Below are 20,588 nucleotides of genomic sequence, written 5' to 3' on the forward strand. Positions count from 1 at the left end.
TGAATTCATCCGGTCACAACCATTGAAACTACCAAGATCATTAAAGGCTTGAAACCATCAAAATGCCAAGGAGACACTTGTCTGGCTACCTTCAAATAGGATTGCGTTGATGAGCTTGCCCAGTTCATCACACCGGTAATCAATAACTCCTCAACTGGCAATGTCCCAGAGAATCTGAGGAGCCTGGGTACTCCGCCTCCTCAAAGAATCCCACACTAGATGCCAACGTCCCCAGCAACTACCGCCCCATCACAACTGTACCCTTAATCCTCAAAATACTCCACAGAGTAGCCTATCTGCAAATCTAAAACCATCTGTAAACATACAATCTCCTCGGCATCTGTCAATCAGGCTTCCGCCACGAAATGGAATCTGCCCTCCTGAACGTAAAAATCCAAATGGATGAAATCAAAGACAATGGCAACATGGCCGTCCTCTTCCTACTTGACCTCTTAGCAGCCTTTGATTTGGTCAATCATAAAATCCTTTGCCAACACCTCTCCTCAGCTGCCCACCTCTCAGCCAAAGCCTGGGTAGAGTCTCTCCTTTCTAACTGCGCAATTAGTGTTCTCCTCAGTGGCAGCCCCGCCTTCCCCAGTCACCTGTTAAGTGCCACACGGCTCGTGTCTCACCCGTTATAATATCTTCACCAAATCCCTCCTTCATGTCCTGGGTGTCACTTAGACGAACTACGCAGATGACACCCAAATCCTCCTACCCTTTTCTGGAAACTACAATGCACTAAAAACTATACCGAACCATACAGGCTTGGATGGCACGACACGGACTATGCCTAAATGACAAAAAAATGAACTACTTCTTATTGGCACTCGATCTCGGCTAACCGCACTCAATAACTCGTAAAAATCCTTTCCCATCAACTGGAACATCAGTCGCCAAAGAGGTAAAGACCATGGGAGTATGTTTAGACTCCACTCTATCGCTAACTAAACAGGTAAATGCGATCGCATATATTGCAAAACTAATCAATCCCTGCAGGCCATTCCTTTCCACTGACAGCTGCATCACATTTGCTAGAGCCCTCATACTATCCAGGATTGAATACTGCAACTCCTCTTTGTAGGCACCAATGCCCCGCAATATAAAGAAACATCAGGTCTTTTAAAATAATGCTGCAAGAGCAGCTCTAGACAACTCTAAAAAGACCACATTTCCTCAGCCAGACATACCATCCACTGGATCCAAGAATGCATTATTTTCAAAGTGCTAGCATTGACCCACAAATATGTCAAACACTGCCTTACCAACCTGTCCAGAAAAATGTCCAGGGCCCAATCCGCCAGACCTACCCGGGAGGCTTACTCGCATATACTAGTCATTCCTAGATACAGGCAACCAAGCAGGGGGGGGGGGGAGCTTCACAGTGATCGTGGCTAAACTCTGGAATGCCCTCCCTCTAGCCTTAGGATCTGATGAATCCTTCCTGTCCTTCCGCAAAGGCCTCAAAACCTGGCTCTTTTCACAAGACCTCAAAATTTAACTCGAACCGACATACTGGGCATCATATACTCCACCCTGATTAGAAATTTAGTTCTAGACAACATCTACCACTTATGCTGATAACTATTGTAACCACTACCTGTAAACTAATGTACCTATATCTGCAACCAAAGTGTAACCACTGCCTTCATGTAACCAGCGCCCAGATTCACCCAGGTTAAGTGTGCTTTACTAATGTCAAAATCAATAAATTCGAGAACAAGAGATGGGTGTCCCCTTCATCGTTGACAGGATTCGCAAAAGTTAATTAAATCATATTAAACTTCAAAATGATTGGCTGTGGGAAGGCTTGATCGGTCAAAAATTTGAAAAACATTTTTAGATATACCAAATGTCATTAATATCAAATATATTAAAACATATTAAACATGTAAAGCATATTGAGTTTTCATAATTTAAGATGAAGCAAAAGTAAATAAAAAGTGCTAATGCATGCCTCATGTAGACCCAATGTCTGGTCAATACAAAAAGGCAAGGCTGGGGGGGTTCAGAACTTCTACCTGTTGAATGGGATCACATGGGGGAAGGCTGGCACTCTCAAATCCATCAACAGTAAAGCTGGCACAAACGTACATGAATAATGTTCAATCGAATATTTCGTAGTCTCAAGTGTAAAGCTGAACAACATAATTCAATGGGGTGCAATTGGTCAACTACAATGTCGTAGGGACCACAAGAAAAAATACCAAGTGTCAACCTATTAGGACTTTTTGTAAAGTTAGTAGTTTCGACGGACTAATGCTTCAAACTGGAAGCCAGCTGATGCCAGTCTTCAGGACAACGCACGCCGATGTACTAAAGGTCACAAAATTGAACTGCAATGTGGCTTACTCCATGCATTAGTCTATTTACTAAAACAGACATGCCTCTAAACCAATTTTTTTTAAAGTAAAAAAATGTATAGTTTTGAAATCCTGTAAAACCGACAGAGAAAGCAGAAGCCACATATTAAAATCACTCTAAAATAAGCCTAACCAACAGCATGCTCATGAACAAGTTCAAAATAATATTAAATAATGGGGAGAATAATTAATACCATGTTCTCAACCCAAGTGTGGGACTTGATCATACAAACGTTTCCAATGTGGAGTCAACCGGACAGCAAACAGACCTCAATAAGTTGGTCTGAAGAGACAAAAAAACAAGAAAATTGAACTGGGGTGAGACCCCCTAATTCAAATCGTGGAACACACCAATTGTTACCCCATAGAACGCGGGCCCTTTGTGACCTAAACCTAGATCCATAAATCCTAGATGTATTAACACTCATCTGTCTAAGAACACCATGATGAATCAGTCTTGATAAGGTCAACGTAATTGGAACAGCACATTGTAGATAGTAAAATATTCAAGACTCTCCACAATGGCCAACTTGTCGCGCCATCTTTAAAGGCTGCAAACGAAGATCTGTGGATACGGCTAGTCCCTATGGCTACCATTGTCGGGTGGCCCCTACCTTTACTTTTGTTTTACCTGGGTGGGTTGTCTCACTGCTATACTGTTCCAGACCAGCTAGTGGCATTGTAACCTTTATTTTATCTGGGGCACTTCTGCACATTTTATTTGTGATGTTACCATACATAACCATTTGTTTGCCACAGTGGCTACCTTGTTTTAAGCCCAGTCTTCCTCAACCATTAGCTTTGATCATCGTTTCATGGGCTCTGTGTTCACAAACTGTAGCCTGCCTGAATGTGAGCTTGATTTACATGGGCTATAAGTCTACCAGAGGTTCTAAGCCACATCCCTGCTGGATCGATGTGGCATTTTAATGGCTATCTAGGATTGGATGACTGGAGGGCTGGAGTAGCCACTAGTTCTGCCTTTATTTCTGGGGAAGGGTTGCATGTAGCTTCAACAACCACCCTTACATCGATCACATTTTGGTCATCTCTTGAAATGCTTTCTATTTTTAAATGGGGGCTGTGGGTGTGTTCTCGCGCACAAGCTTCTTCCCACCACGCGTTCCACTTTCAAAATAAAAAGAATTGTGTACATCCTACAAGATTCAGACGAAACATGGTCAAAGTGAGTGGTCTCTGAAACCACAGATTACCTTAAGGTCGTCATATTACTGGTATTCATGGTCTGCAGGCGCTGTGGTAGATCTGAAGGTGGTGGGAATATTTGCTGTGTGGTGAGTTTAGTTGATATGTTTTGTATTGGAACTTAGCAATTGACTGTGTTGGTGTGGGGAGTAGTCCTAGACCTCAATGGGTACATTGGTAAGGTGCAGCACAGACAGTCTTAAAACCACATATAGCAGATCATAATATGGCATTGGTCTCAGTCAGTACATATGTTGTATCTGGGACTTGGCAAATGAGGGAAGGGCTCATACTCCCCTTTCCTCCATACTTTTGGGACATTCTTTCCTGTGGGATGGGACCGGAGCACTTTTGTAAAAAAGCATTACATTCAAAAATGTGTCCCTCTTTCAACGCGGGGTACCGCATGTGGCCATAACCCCGCCCTCCTTATCTCCGCCACGCGCATTGCCCTTCAGTCCTTTTCTCTGCGCGGTCGGGGCTGGACGCACTTGCATCACAGGGAAGATTTTTTATTTTCCTGTTGTCCTTCTCTCCTGCTCCGGTTCTGCGGTCGCGTAGTCCTCAGTCTATGCCAGAGCGTTTGGGATTTGTTGCTAGGGTGGATCCGCATTCTCTCAGCTTGGAGTGTCTGGGACCGGATCACTGTTCGGACTCTTGTTTCTACTGCAAGTCCCTTTCGGTCCGGGCACTTCAACGTCTTCGTCGGTAGGAGGAGATCTTGTAGAGTTCTCCACCGCATTTTCAACTCTTAATCGACGGAAAGAAGAGACGCCCGGTAAGTTCCTTAATTTTCTGTGCACCCCTGCCGGGGGATGCCTTCCCGGGGTCCTTCAGGTCTGGGAGTGGCTTCAAAAGCTCTGCTACCAGGGTTTCTCCTGAGGTGCCTCGCAGGCCTAATTGGCTTACCAGGGTTTTCTCCGAGGGTTCCTGTGAGGGACCTGCCGGCATGTATCACGATCCGAGGTTCACCAATCGGGTGAGAATTTCCAGCCCAGTCGTGCTGAAGCATTGGGTACTGGGGTTCGCTCCGAGGTCTCCTTGTCTGGAGCTTCCCATACAGGCACCGGGTGCACCCTGAGGCCCCCTCCCCCCCAAGGCTTTCTGTACTGAACCACGGTTCGAGGCCCCTCTCGGGGGAGCTATAAAGACCAGACTCTGTTCCAAGGTTTCTCTTATCGAGGCTAAGGTGTGTACCAACAGAACTGAGACCTGTTAAGTTCTTGTCTGTGAGGTGGATTCCTCAACTTTCCCGCGCTCGTGGTGTTTCTGCTTCTGTTGAGGGGGCACGTAGAGGCTGCTGACCGTCTCTCTTTTGAATTAGCCTCCAAGGGAGGATCCTCGGCCAAGCCGGTAACAATGGGTTCACAACAGGATTTCCAGTAAATATCCCAGGCCCCATAGTACCGGCTCTGCCGAGGATCCTTGTGTCAAGGCTAAAGTTTCGATCAATTCCCTGACCAGTCTGTGGAGTTTGTGACGCATTTCTCCTCAGACGCTAACAAAATGGCGGGCCTTCCCACGTGGTCTAAGGTGGTCATTTTGGATTCTTCCCTCACACCCACGCTATCGACAGCGGGTGCTCGGCGCCCCCTTTTTGGTGGTCAACCCTGTCCACGGTACGATGTGAATCCGTTCCGCCCTTCCTATGACTGGCATGCTCGGATTCCACTACCATATAGTCTTCCGCCTACTTCTGCCCCACTGGTCAATGTAGACCCTGTGGGTGGCGGGCCCTCTTGGAAGTCTTCCCCTCTGCGTTTGTAAAGGTATGCCCCTCATGAGCGGCCTCTGCCCATTCCAGTACCTAATGTCCTGGCAGAGGATGCCTTTTTTGGGAAGTTTAAGTGTCTTATGAACATTGATCCCTTGAGGGAGTATTTTAACAGCCTTTTTAGGGGGATCTGCCCTCCGGTGCCGCATCCTGCCATGACAGTTCCAGTCACGGCACCTGTTGCCCCAGCAGCGGTACCACCTTTACCTCCCGGCCCGACTCCAGCAGAACGAGACGTCAATTTGACACCAGTCGCATCGCAACCAGCGGATCTTGACCTTCTGGATCACCCTTAGGCAGACCAAGATGGCGAGGACCAGCCCCGCTCTGTAAGAGCATTCCATGACTGGGTTCTGGACATGCAAATTAACAAGGGGGTCCTGGGAGTCCCTCTGCCAGACATTAGTCCTGGTTACGAGAGACTTACCCACAGTCTTTAGCTCACTATCTTTCACAGAGAAGAAATATACCAAACATCAGTCTTTGTCTTGCCCTGGGGCAGTCCAGCACTGAAATGCTAGGCAATTCTCCTCTGAACAAGAGTACCAACAGCATCCCCAGACACGTTTCGGTCTGGTTGGACCTCATCAGTAGGGAAGAGCTGTGCCTCTCTAAGAATAGTGAGCAAGGGGTCCACGTCTGGATTCCCCTAGTAACTTAGGGTGAGACCCAAAGTTACTTAAATATGCAAATTAACAAGGGGGTCGTGGGAGTCCCTCTGCCAGACATTAGTCCTGGTTACGAGAGACTTACCCAGAGACTTTAGCTCACTATCTTTCACAGAGAAGAAATATCCCAAACATATCAGTCTTTGTCCTGCCCTGGGGCAGTCCAGCACTGAAATGCTAGGCATTAGTGAGCTAAAGAATCTGGGTAAGTCTCTCGTAACCAGAACTAATGTCTGGCAGAGGGACTCCCAGGACCCCCCTTGTTAATTTGCAGCTTCATTTCTCAGCTTCCTGGAATCGGGAGAAGGGTTCCCAGGCGGAGCTATCCGCATACCACATCTCCACCAGGACCTGGTGAGGCACAGACACCAACCTGCGGGTAGGCAGGCCCTTCCTGCGGCCGCTACCGCCGATTACTAATACCACAGACTCGTCCCTAGTTGGGTGGGGAGTTACCCTGGACAACCACAGCGTCCTTGGAGTCTGCTCTCATCAGGAGCAGCTGGAGCACATCAACTGCCTCGATAATGGCCATCTGGCTTGTTCTCAGGGCTTTTCTCCCCATGATCACCAGTAGATTGTTCTGCATACAGACAGCTCCACCTGCATGAATTACATCAACAACCAAGAGGGTACCAGGTCACCACCTCTCTGCAGGCTTTCGATCAACATTTGGGAGTGGGCACTGTCGAACAACATTTTATCAGCGGTCCACCTGCCCAGGGAATTCAACCTGGAAGTGGACAGGCTCAGCAGGCTGGGGATGGACAATTACAAGTGGCAGTAGAAAGAATAAATCCTACTCTGGATCTTCAGCAGATGGGGCCACCCGCAGGTGGATCTCTTCACCACAAGAGACAAGAGATGCCCACAGTTTGCCTAGGTGCAGCGACGCATTGCAGATTCCGTGGGATGGCATGAACGTGTACGCCCCCCCACGCCTCTGATTTACAAGGTCATCGGCAGGGTCAGGGACTTGGAACATTTGGCTCATCCTGATAGCGCCATGGTGGCTCGCAAGACCATGGTTCTCAGTATCAAGCAACCAAGGCTACCGTAGCTAGCTAGATGGATGGTAATGGCCATCAAGGAGGCATATGAGGGGCAGCATAAGCCTTTACCAGCAAGCATGCACACCCACGCGATCAGAGCCAAGGCCACGGCGGTAGCTTTTCAAAGACACGTCAGACTATCAGCAATGCGGCTACGTGGGCTACTCCCTCTGCCTTCTGCAAACACTACTGTTTGGATGCCAGCGCCAGGTCGTACGTGGCATTTGGCCAGGCAGTTCTGGAGAACTTGCTTTCTAAAGACTGGCAACTCTCCTTCCTGGAGCTGCATTCAGTTGTAATCGCCCATACAGTATGGAGCAAAGGGGACGGAAAGTAGGAGTCATTCTAAGTTAGTCACTGTAGTGACTAACGTACTTACTAGTCCATAGTCCCCCTTTCTTCCATAGGTCCCACAAATCCTCCCCCTTAATAAAACCTGTCATTAGGCAATCTTAATATTGATGATGCGTCAAATGGGACTTGAGTGGTGCCGGTGGGCAGTCGGGAGTGCATACTCAAAGGGCCGCACCCCTGCGCGCATCCAAATTTAAAGGGTAGACCAGTTTATCTGGTGAAAAAGGTACTTTCCTCATCCATAGCGTGGGACGCCCATACAGTATGGAGGAAAGGGGACTATAGACTAGGAGTAAGTTAGCCACTACAGAGAGTAATTTATCATTTCTGCACCACGGACACTACATACACCCTCTCCAAACTCTGTCCTATAGACCTTACCCAGACACCTAATTGTTGGAGACTTGCAGGGAGGTGGGATCCGGTGGCCATATATTTTGGACATGCCAGAGTATTCAACCATTTTGGGGGATGATAATGCGGCGCCTAACCCAAATCACATTACGATGTACCAGCTACCCCGATTACAGAAGTCCTCGGTCTCAACAGCGAGGAATGGCATAATTATTCCACAACAAGTAAATTCAAAGTTCTTTTCTCTGCTAGGAAAGCCATATTACTTGGTTGGGAGTCTGTGGTGCTCCCGATGCACAAAAATGGCTAGGCTTTTTATAAAAATCTCCATGCTGAGCGAGCCGACTTGAGAAAATTGCTATCCGCTGCGCGTACTGATAAGTTCAGTGACTTAATGGAGACCTTACTTTGATGGGACTGGTAGCTGTAAGAGGATATGTGGTAATCTATTTGCTTGCCTGTTAGCATGGCGACTTTCTTTTCTGATGGGTGCACGAGGAGGGTGGGGGGAATAAGTAGTTGGTTTTTTAAAGTTTTACCTAATTCGACGCATACATATGCACAATAACTTTGTATTGAATGTCGAACAGTTCTGCTTTGCATTCTTTCTTTTTATTTGTATTCTTTTATTGAAGACAAACGTTTTTTCATTTCCAGAGAGAAGTCCCAACTTGCAACTGATAAATTGAACTGTACCAGTAATGGAATTAAACGAATTATAGAACCACATTGTACAAGTCCAATGAAAGGTAAGATTTTATGAAACTTATGAACTGTAAGTCGTTCAGTTACAAAATAGTGTACAAATCTTGTGAAGTAAACTTAATTTTATTGAAACATCAGTGACATCAATTCATAATCAGTTGCCTCAAAAATGATTACTGATCAATGATTACCCACTATAAATCTTGCACACTTTATTGTTCACATACTTTCTAGTTCCAGAAATGCTTTCCAGACGTTCACATGCATGTGGTTGTCTTTCATCTCGGAACTCTTTTAGGATTGTTAAATTTAGCAAGGCAGTCAAACATACTGCGCTTTTTTCCTTTTGATGGCATATGGTTTCTTTTTCTTCTAGTCGTATCATTGCCCTTTTGGTGCTGGTCACCGCTCTGAAGAGCTATTGCTATTTTTCTTTACTCATTTATTTCTTGCGTGACTGAACCCAGGTGTGGCCATTTTGGCCTTCAAATCCTTGCATTTACTTGCCCACAGAAGCGGTTGACTTCTACGCTCAACCACATCACATGAACTGAGTTTGCTTGTGGGGCTGCACAATATGAGCAGGTATTTCAGCATTTTTTTAGTCCCAGCTCTAAACTTCAGAAAATCCCACATAGTGCCTTTTGTGACATGAGTGTACATTTTGAAATGTGTACTTTTTTTTCTCATTGAAATGGGTAGAGCAAAAGAAGCAGATTCAGATGCATTTTTACATCCGATGGTTGCCTTCTAACATGTGCAGTGCTGCTTGCTGCTCTGTGCCCTGTATCCTGCATGCTGGTAGAGGCCCCTGACCAGGAGTAGCAGCCCATGGAGCTCTAGAAATAGTGGAGGGCAGGTTAGTCTCTCTGGCTTGCTCGTAACTCCTTTAATTCTGGTGTCCTGTAAATTCTGCCCCAGGATGCCTTACCGAGAACCCCTCAGTCACTCCTGGCAGAGCTGATGCGTACAAGAAGAGGAAAGAGGCTGGAAAATTGAGTTTGACGTCTGTGCACATCAGTACTATAAATTGAAGCCCTACGTTTGTTGTACAATTCACCAGCGATTGCTGCAACCACGCAAGCTGAAGGTGTTGAGCACACTTCGGCACAGTTTGTTATCCACCAGGGGCACCTGTGAGCCAAAGTAATTTGATTTGCGAGAAAATTACAAACAATAGTTCTAGAATTGAGCACGACATCTCAAGTGGCTTAGTGTAAATGGCTCATTGATTTTATTATTGCTTTTACCTATGCTTGTTTATTTTTAACTTCACAAGTTAATCTTTCTCTCACATAACCTTTTTTAATTTTAGATTTATAATCTGTATTTTATGTAATATATACAATCTGTAAGCTCTAAAGGCTGGCAAATTCTTTGAATGAAAATCAAATGATCCCTCCAGTTTTTTCCCATTTTTCTCTAAAGATCCTCCTTCATGATCTGCAGCCATCCTTTAATTTCGGGGCAGCCGGTACTTCCCCATTGTGGCGGTTTTCAGTACTTAACTGATGTAATTGGTCTTGTGAGTTCTCCTGTGCCATCTGAGATCACCATTATGCAACTTCTTTATACTATTTGTTATAATTTACCACTGCCATTGTCCTCCATGAGATCGAAATCGGCTTCTTTGAAAAGAGTAACCTGCTTCTTCCTGACGTTTAGCCTTTGCTTTGTGGCTGAGCTTTGTGTTTGGGTTATCAAAGATTGGCTCATGATGGAATGGATTTTCTTCAAATCTAGTAAGCAGGCGTTTCCATTTCTCTTTGAGCGAAAAGGGCTCGATTTCAGTCGTTTCGTTTCTTTTTTGGTCTGACTTCTCATTCGGTTAGCCTCCATCGGCAGCCAGCCTGGGTGTTTTTTTTTGTCAGCTCATTCTTCTCTCACCAACCAGCCTGATGTAGCCCACCGACATGTGGGTAAGGTCCTCTGTTTGGTTAGATTAAAACCGCTCTTCCTCTGGTTTCACAATATTTCATCGGAAGTTCTTTTATTTTATTACCTCACAGTATTGTATTGTATTTGGTTCATTTTCATTCAACGTGTCTTGGGTATTTGCACAGCGGGATGTATAGCTTGTACAATAAGTGCCATGAAATTAAGCAGTTCACCTTATCCCAGATTGATAATGCCTTCAAGTCTTCAAGTACTTTGTATCTCTGATTGCATGGTGAGAGTATACTTCTCAGAAGTGCAGTCTCTCCCACTTCATAGACAATTCTTCCGCCTTTGTTCTGAAGCAGCGTCTCACTAAAGATGGATCACTAGATTTCATGGGATTGACTTTGCCTGGCATCACATCAAATGATCCAGCATGGAATGCATTCATTTTCCACAAGTGCTTTTATGTTTTTGCTCTGGAAGTCTTATATTGGTATTGGTCTGCCTCTTGGTTATAGCGCTAGACTAAAGAGGGAGAGGACACAGTCCTGTCCCACAACACATCTCACAGGGTCAAAGTCCTTTTATGCATCAATTGATGTTGCTGCCCTGGGTACTGTCTTTTTAACAGGTATGCTGCCTGCCGAGGAGAATTTTGATCCGAGGGAATTGGGTACTCTGACGTATTCCATATCTATGACTGTGATCGCCACCGCTGTGCTGCTTTGGAAAATCTTCGGCGTCTGCGTCGATGACGTCGATACACCGCCCTCGAGGACCTCCTCCGACTGCCGACGTCACTGGATGTTATAAATAGGACGAATGACGCCCGTAGCCTCACTTCCTTTTTTTCCGTGAACTTGTTTGCTTCGGGAATCTTGGCGCGCCTCAACTCTTTGGAGTTTCTGTTGCTTTCTCGGTTCTTCGAACCTGTTTTTGAAATATTTCTTCGTGAAGATGTCTACCTCGTCTTCCACACCGCGTCCGGGCTTTAAGAAGTGCGGGGACTTTGGGTCCAAGATGTCGGTCACGGACCCGCACGACACCTGCCTCTGGTGCCTCGGGCGGCCCATGACACGGATGACGGTTTCCAATGCCAGTTGCTCAAGTCGAAAGCCTTGCAGGAGCGCAAGTTGTTGTAGGTAAGGTGTCCAAGCCCCGCAGGTCGAGGTCTGCAGGGCTTTCGACAGACTACTCGAGGGGCGACTCTCCGCGTAGTTGTCGGAAGTCCAGTGGGTCTCGGAGTCGGTCTCGCCACTCCTCTGCCTCTTCGTGGCACTCCCGGAAGCGCAGTCATAGGTCGCCTTCCCCGTCTTCATCCGAGGACTCCGCCCGTCGGCGGGTCGCTTACCCCACCAAGCATGTGACACCGAAGGAATGGGCTTCCTTCGGGAAGAAAATATTGGCGATTCTCGAATCGCAGGGCACTGGTCCGTCGGCGCCTACGTGGGGTCAGTCGTGATCAGCCGAGAGACGCTGCTCGCACGCCTTCAGGCTCGGGTGGTCGTCACGATTTGCGGGAAAGGTCCCCTGCCTCCGAGGACATTGTTGACGCCTTCGGCACCCAGGATGTCGAGGGACACGCTAGGGGCTCCGCCTTCAAGGCCAGTGCCGACGGCGTCGATGCTGTCGGCGCCGCGTCTGTCTAAGCCGATTCTCTCGACGCCATTGACTCCTTTCGGGGCTGTGTCAACGGGGGTACCCCGTGGCTCGGGGCAACCACCTAGAAAGGCTCAGGCCAAGGTCAAGCATGGCTTTGGTTCCAGTCCTGTGCCTTCTTACCGCCATCTAAAATTCATTTCAGAGGTGGATGAGGGCTCTGATGGCATGGTGCCAGACACGGTGCCTGACGAGATTCTCTCGGGCCATAGCCAGTTTGAGGACCTGAGGCAGTCCCTGCATGATGCTAGTGGGCTGGGCACCTCTCCGGAGGTGGAGTTTTGTAGGCCTGAGCCTGGCACTCATGCCGATTCTTCGTACCGGCGCCTTATGTCACGGGTCACCGAGCACTTAGGATGATGTGCTCCCCCAGGGGAGTTTGTTCAGGATGACCTTACGGATATCCTCGACATTGGTCCACCAACTGACCCGGTACTGCCGTTTCATATGACTCTACAGAGGAGGGTGACGGCGGCTTGGACTGCTCCGGAGAGTCTCCCGGCAGTGAGCAAGTCTTTGCCGTGAAAAATACCGCCCAGCCAGTAGTGACCCCTGCCACTTGTCCAAGCACCCTACTGTGAAGAGTTTGGTGGTGCAGGCGGTTACGGCCCCGGCAAAGCAGGCGTCGTACCCTACCATCCCTCCTGATAGGGACAAGCCTTTTGACGGCTGGCCGAAGAAAGTGTTTTCTGCAGGGGGGTATGGTGCTTCAGGCGGCCAACTCCATTTGTGCCTTGTCTCGTTTCACGCACACTCTGGAACTGTTTCCTTGGCGACTGAACATATTCCCGAAGGGGATGAACGGGATGGTTTCCTTGCCATGGTTCAGGATGGCAAGGATGCTGCGTGAGGCCGTTCAGTCGGGTTTGGACATTGCAGATTGTGTCAGCCGGTCCATGGCGGCGAGCACCTTGATGCGCAGGTTTGCGTGGTTGGGCAAGTCGGGGTTTGCTCCTGATGTGCAGGCCCGGCTCCTCAACATGCCCTTTGACGGGGAACATCTTTTTGGCAGCAAGGCTGACGAGAGCCTTGAGAGGTTGCAGACCTCAAAAGCTGCAACAAAGTCGTTAGGCGCTGCAGTTCGACAACCTCTGCTTTTTCGTCCTGGGGGACAGCAATGGAGGGGAGGTTCCTTTCGTTATTACTCATCCTTTGGTAAAGCGAGAGGAGCTGCCAGTCAAAGGGACCACCGTAAGAGTGTCAGAGGTGGAAAACAAGGTACTCGAGGTGCCAAGGCCGCTCGGGCTGTTGCCTCTTTGCCCTCATGCAACGCCGCTTCAGCTCAGTCATGAGGCCATGTCCCATGGTTCGCCGGTTGGGGGAAGGTTGGCGCACCATCTTGCAGAGTGGCAGATGTGTGGGTTCTGGAGATCATAGCCCACGGCTACTGGCTTCCTTTCTGGCAGAGGCCTCGAGACAATCCACCGGGGAATCTCTATTTGAAGATTCCGGATCTGCTCCTTTCGCAGGAAGTTCAATCCCTGCTGGAGAAAGGCGCCATAGAACTGGTGCCTGTAGCGGAGAGGAATAAGGGATGGTATTCCCCTTATTTTTTAATTTCCAAGAAAGACGGGGGATTGAGACCCATCATGGACTTGCACGGTTTGAACAAACTCCTCAGGAAGGACAAGTTCAAGATGGTTACTCTTTCTCAAGTCCTCCAGGCCCTTCAACTTCAGGACTGGTTGGTGTCTCTCGACTTCAAGGACGCTTATTTTCATGTGCCGATCAATCCAAAGCACAAGAAGTACATGAGGTTTGCGGTTGGCGACTCGCACTTTCAGTTTCGGGTCCTGCCATTCGGATATACCTCCGCCCCGAGGGTCTTCACCAAGCTCATGGTAGTGGTGGCAGCGCACCTCAGGAAAGGGGGGATTCACATCTACCCCTACCTGGACGATTGGTTTATCAGGGTAAGCTCTCCCGAGCAAGTCCTGGATCATGTCAGTCACCTGCCACTCCCTCCACAAGCTGGGCTTCTCCTTCAACTTAAAGAAGTCCCACTTGACACCTACTCGGAGGCTCCAGTACATTGGAGCGGTGCTCGACACGTCCCTGGGGCAGTGTTTTCCTCCCCAGGTGAGGGCTCATCACATTCAGCAGATGTTGCATAAGTTTCAACTTGCCCAGACTCTCCCAGGTTTCGAGTTCTTGAGACTGCTCGTCCTCATGGCATCCTGCATTCTTCTGGTGCCAGAGGCCAGGTTGTGGATGAGATCTTTGCAATGGGCACTCAAGCTCCAGTGGTCTCAGTCCTCCAGCAGGATGTCGGACCCTATTCGGGTGCCGTCTTTGATCGCCTAGGACCTTCTGTGGTGGGCCAACGAAGGCAATCTGATGAGGGGGGCTCCATTTTGGCTGCCCTGGCCGGAGGTGACGATCGTGACGGACGCATCCCTCACGGGATGGGGAGCTCATGCCAACGAGTTGACAGTCAGCGGTCGTTGGTCTCCGTCAGAGTCCAGACTACATATTAATCTGTTGGAGCCGAGGGCCGTCAGGCTAGCACTGAAGGCTTTTCTGCCGACTGTGCGAGGGAAGAATGTCCTGATCCTGACGGACAACACGGTGGCCATGCACTATATCAACAAAAAGAGGGGGGGGCAGGGTCACTTCCTCTGTGCAGGGAGGCGATGCAGCTCTGGTTCTGGGCAATCCAGCAGGAAGTTTCGATCTCGGCAGTTCATCTGCATGCTAGGAGACGAAAACGAGACGGCGGACGGTCTGAGCAGGCAGAGCGTGATTGATCCCTCACGAGTGGGAGTTGGCTCAGGAGATTCTCCTGGAGATATTCGTCCTTTGGGGGAGCCCTCAAGTGGATTTCTTCGCCTCAAGTGTCAACCGGAAGTGCTAGAGGTTCTGCTCGTGGGAATTTCCTCTAAACGGAGCCTTAGGAGACGCGTTCGTGGTTGAGTGGTCATTCCCACTGCTGCACACGCTTCCTCCAGTCACTGTCATCCCGCAAGTACTGCATAGGTTACGGAGGTTCGGTTCCTGGATGATCCTCATTGCTCCGGCGTGGGCCCGGAGGACGTGGTACCCGGACCTTCTCGACTTGTCCATCTGCCCTCCACATCGTCTTCCCTACCGAGACGATCTGCTCTCACGGGAGGAGGGTCAGGTTCTCCATCCAGAGGTCAGGTCCCTCAACCTTCATGCTTGGTTTCTGAAAGGTTGAGGTATAAGGATTGGGACCACCCTGAAGACGTGATGGAGGTGGTGCTTTTGGCCAGAAGGCCCGCAACAAAGTCCCTGTACCGATGCCGTTGGAGGAAGTTCTGCGACTGGTGCAGGGTTAAGAATGTGGTCCTTTTGCATGTGAAATTCCCATGGTTCTGTCTTTTTTGCTTTCTTTGGCCCACAGGGGCCTTCAAGTGGGTACCATTAAAGGTTACCTGGCATCGCTGTCCATCTTTAAGCGCTCTTCTGAAGAGTGTTCCTATTTTAAAATTCTTTTAATTTCTCAGTTTCTGAAAGGGCTCACTAATGTGTTCCCTCGTCACCTTTCCAGTTGCCCGGTTGGGATTTGAACCTTGTTATCAAGTTTCTGATGGGGGCTCCGTTTGAGCCTTTGCATTCATGCCCTTTGAGACTGACTCTGAAAACTGTATTTTTAGTTGCAGTCACTTCCACTCGCTGAGTGAGTTACAGGCACTTTCAGTTAAGCCACCCCTCACTGTGTTTCTTAAGGACAGGGTTGTCCTTGGAGTTCGTCCTTTTCTTCCGAAGGTGGCGTCGGAATTTCATTTAGGCTAGAAGGTTGTTCTTCCGGCGTTTTATCCTCCTCCACATCCTGGTAAGGAAGAGGAGAGGCTCCATAGGCTTGATCCTAGGAGAGCGTTAAGCTTTTATATTTCACCCTTGTCCTGGGTCAGAGTGGACGATCAGCTCTTTATTGGTTACGCTGGAAAGCGTTTGGGACAGGCTGTGACGAAACAGACTTTGTCCCGCTGGATTATTTTGGCTATCTTTGAGTGTTACCGCTTGGTGGGTAAGGACCCACCGGTCGGCTTACGGGCCCATTCTACCAGGGATATGGCTGCCTCTACTGCCCCGCAGAGGGGTGTTCTTATTCGCAACATCTGTAATGCAGCCACCTGGGCTTCGGTACATACTTTTGTATGTCACTATTCCCTCGATTCCATCCGGGGGCAGGATCTAGCCTTTGGCAAGGCGGTCCTTTACTCCACAATTTGATTGGGCATTCTAAATTTGTTTTCTAAATTCTTTTTCCCACCTCCTTGCATTGGTACTGCTTTGGGAGTCTGTCATAGATATGGAATACGTCAGAGGACCCAATCCCCTCAAAGAAGAAGTTACTCTTACCTGGTAATGTTCTTTCGATGGGATGGTCTGACGACGTATTCCATATCGCTCCCTCCCTGCCTTCTCCGCTACAGAATTTCTTATGCGATTGCAGTTTACGTTTCCGCAAGGTTTTGTGCGTCAGACTGGCGGAAGACTGGTGGCACGCTTTCTGGGAAAAAACTACAACTGAGGCTACGGGCGTCGTGCGTCCTACTTGTGACGTCGGTGACGTCGGAGGTCGTCCTCGAGGGCGGCATATCGAAATCATCGGAGACGCCAAAGGTTTTCCGCAGCAGCACAGCTGTGGTGATTACTGTCATAGATATGGAATACATCCATCCCATCGAAAGAAAGTTACCAGGTAAGAGTAACTTGTTATTCTTTTCCGTCCTCTTACACAGAGTACTTGGCTGGTCTTGGTCCATTTCTTTTTGTTGGTTCCGCTAGGTGACTAGTCCATACTTTAAAAGCTTAGCAACATTCAGATGTTAAATTGGAATAGAACGGGTTCTTTTAGTCCCCTTGACTGCCCCCTTTGTGTATCATTGATTATTCACCTAGCATTTCTATCAACTCTTCTCCTTGGTGCACACTGTAAAGACTTTAAGCAGAGTTCATATGACGTGGTCTCCCAAGTGTTTGTAAAACGCTACTCCAAAAATGTTCCCTTTTGACTCATTCCATGGGACATACTCTTACGTCGCGTCTCCTTTCCTCCATACTGCATGGGCGTCCCTTCCAAGGGACGGGAGACAGAACCTTTTTCACAAGAAAAAACCTTCTTCCCCCTTTAAATTTAGTCATGCGGGTGTGCGGCCCTGGGAGCATGCACTGCACTGACTCCACCCTCCAGCGCTACACCTCAGTTCCCTTTTACGCGGCAACAGGAACGGGCCGAATTCACCACCGCTCCTGGGTTTGGCTTCGGCCATGTAATTCCACGCGCGGATACTTCTCTTCCGTCTTATGTCTCTATCATTCAGGTACTTGGTCCTCGGGCGTCACACTCCTCCCCGGCACATGTCGACTTCTACAGGGTTCCGCAGGTGTCATCCTGCGACAGGCTCTTTACAATTAAAGACCCCACTCCCTCTGCCTACGTTGCCTTGGCCCAGACCACGGCTGGCAAGCTTGTACTGCATGTGACGCGCTCTCCAGGAGGTCTCCGAAGAACAGAATAGCCAGGTGGCGGGAGCTCTTCCCGAGGACCTAAAGGACTTAGTCTATCATCAATCCAAACCCAAGGAAGGGCCGCTCTTTTCCAGCGCACCCCACAAGGGAGACTCCTTACCAAGGACTCGCCTGTGCGGGAGGGACCACTCAAGTCCTTGTATCATCACGAGTACCAATGCTATTTCAGCTACCGGCAGGCTGAGGGGTCAGTTGATCCTACCAGTGACAGTGTTGCGGGACCGTAAGGATCTTTTACCGGGTCTTTACCCGAGGGGCCACCCCCTAGTACCGGCACAATGGCCTATGTGGCGCCTTTACGCAGTTCTACCGGCAGATCTGTCGAGGCAAGACATCTACCCGGTCTTGGCAGGAGGAACAGGGTAGGCCTCCTGATCCACACTCAAGATTCCTGGACGGGGCTGGGCCCAGTGAGCCAAGCAACGCCACAGAGGCACGTGGAAGGCAGCTTGACAAAATGGCCACCGTGCCGATTTTTTTGACATCCACCTGATACCACACCAAAACGGGGAGCAGGTGGAGGAACGTGTCAAGGTGGGACTTGTGTCAACCAGGTACGTAGCCTACAGCCTGCCCTTCCTTTGCGCAAGGCATGTTTCCGCTGCGTCCATATTGGCAGGGTATGCAACGGCTCCTGTAGCCACCCGCTACCCCATCAGTATCACCTACCACCCCTCCGGCCTGTGAGGACCGATTCTTTGAAAGGTTCCTCTGGATCATGGAATCTCCTCGAATGGGGTTATCCTTAGGGACGCCAATCAGGAACGTGTTCCCGCCAATGGCTCCGGTGTCACAGACCCCAGTACAGGCGCCCCCAGCCCCTGTGCAGCCTCTGCTGCCCTCTCCAGTCTCCCAACCGATTAGGCGGTACCGTACCAGCCTCCAGTCTCCACGCCCCAGCCTTTGGCTCCCAGCACCCCTCCACCGGGGCCTGACCAACCGGACCCTCAGGTGGACACAGATGATGACACCAACACGCCATCAGCCAAGGCCTTCCATGAACGTCATGCGGGGATGGCAGAGTACTTGGGCCTTCCTCAACCCAAGGTCTGGCAACCATCAGATGGGGTCCTTGCCAAAGTCCTTACGCTACCTCCCGCAGCGTGAACCGGGATCTCTATGCAGAAGTAGTCTCCTTGGCCAAAAAGGGCTGTCTCAAGCCCCACTCGGGCCAGCCGGTCAATTGACGCCTGGACGCCAACTACAGGTGAATGGAGGGGGGGATACACTCTTGCTATCGGCCCACCCTCAGCCGCACTCTTCGGTGATCGCTGCAGCATCACTATACTCCAAGCCTCAGTCGTCCTCGCCCTCTTCCTCTGTGTGGCTGCTAGGCAAGGAGGAGATGATCTTGGAAGCGTACAGGAAAAGCTGTATTCCAACGCGTCCCTGCATCTACGTCCAGCCAACGCGGATGCCATGCTAGCAGCAGTTAACCAGAGGCTTTGGCAGGAAATTGTCGATTTCCTGCCAGAGCTTCCGGTGCTGAGCCAATCACGATTCAAGGCGGGACTGACGGAGGCCAAGATGGTGGCACAAGACATCATGGAGTCCACTGTAGCATTGCCGCGGACATGAGAACTGGCTCAATTAACGAAATTCAACCTGTATGTCCAGGAACGCATATTAGACCTTCCATTCGAAGGCGGTGAGCTCTTCCACTCCACCACAGAAGAGAAGCTGGACAAAAAGAAAAACAGCTCTTAAACGGCCAAGTCTGTATCTGTTCTTTGCCCAAAACTTGCACCCAGTCACAGCAGCGCTCGGACAAGGGGCATACATACGGAGTGTTCTGAGGCTTCCAAGAGCAGAGATCCAGGCAGCCTGACCGTTCGCCGACCCCACATCGGCTTAAACCACAAAAGGGGGGTGGAGTGTAAGGGCTTTTTCCAGTCCACCTCTCTGTCCACGTGTCTCCAGTGGGGGGCAGGCTTGATCTCCATGCACACTTCTGATGCCAGAATTTTGCAGACCCCTGGATCCTCGCGGTAGTATCCACAGGGTACTGCCTACCCATCCCATACTCTCCTCTCTCTTCCCCTCCACTCCCACGGGTTGAGACAGCAACTCCTTTGGCGGAGGTACAGTTGTTTGTCAGGAGCCAAGCCGTGGTGGAAGTCTCAGCCTCCCAGATAGGCTTGGGCTTTTACTCCAGGATTTTCACCATTCAGAAAAAGAACCAGGCGGACCTGAGAGTTGTGCTGGACCTTTCCACCCTCAACCTCTCCCTACCTCTACAAAAATTCAAGATGGTTATGCCAGCTTTGAAAGCGGAGACCTTATGCATGGGAGACTGGATGTGCTCCCTGGATCTGAAGGACGCGTACCAACACATCCCGATTTGACAGCCTCATCGTTCTTTTCTACAAATCAGGATCATGGGCTACCACTTCATATACAAGGTGCTTCCCTTTGGCCTCAACTTTGGCCCCCAGGGTCTTTACCAGGCTGATGAATACAGTGGCGGCCATGCTCAGGGACACCATCGATCCGTACCTCGCCGACTGGCTCGTCAGGGCTTTGTCTCCGGAAGCAGTGCTCTGCACCTCATGCCCAGAGTTCACAATCTGGGCTTTTTGCTCAATCTCAAGAAGTCGCAACTGCAGCCTACGCAGACTGACCTTCTTGGGGCTCATCTGGGACACGGGCTCCCGAGTTTTTCCCACGGAAGACAAGATCACGGCTATCAATAGGGTCACTGCGCACTTCCTCAGCAGAGAAGTGACATTGGCCTGGTGGTACCAACACCACCTGGATCTCATAGAGGCTGGCCTATTGGCCGCCCCCCACACAAGACTCGGGATGAGGATACAGCTGCACTTCGTGGCTTCATGCGGACAGGCAAGCCCTTCTGGCAACCTACTCCACTGGTCACCATTACTACGGACTCATCTCTCGAGGGATGGGGGCCTCCCTGGACAACCACTGCGTCCATGGCACCTGGACCCGGCAGGAGAACCACATCAATTGGCTAGAACTGAAGGCTATCTGTCTAGCGCTCTGAGCCTTACTTCCGGTGAACGAGGGCAAGGTTGCCCTCATCCAGACAGACAACTCAACCAGCATGTTCTAT

General features: G+C 49.7%; 1 protein-coding gene across 2 annotated transcripts in view; it reads left to right on the forward strand.

The window, feature by feature from the left end:
* The window catches only part of ZCCHC2 (zinc finger CCHC-type containing 2), a 762,062-nt gene that overhangs the window by 501,317 nt on the left and 240,157 nt on the right, over positions 1–20,588 (forward strand). For both annotated transcript variants that reach the window (XM_069613675.1, XM_069613676.1), the window contains exon 9: positions 8,429–8,520. In XM_069613675.1, the coding sequence (XP_069469776.1) occupies positions 8,429–8,520 (92 nt within the window). The remainder of the gene's footprint in view (positions 1–8,428; positions 8,521–20,588) is intronic.

The sequence above is a fragment of the Ambystoma mexicanum genome, chromosome 5p (assembly GCF_040938575.1).
Source record: "Ambystoma mexicanum isolate Mex_15411 chromosome 5p, UKY_AmexF1_1, whole genome shotgun sequence".
Lineage (NCBI taxonomy): Eukaryota > Metazoa > Chordata > Amphibia > Caudata > Ambystomatidae > Ambystoma > Ambystoma mexicanum.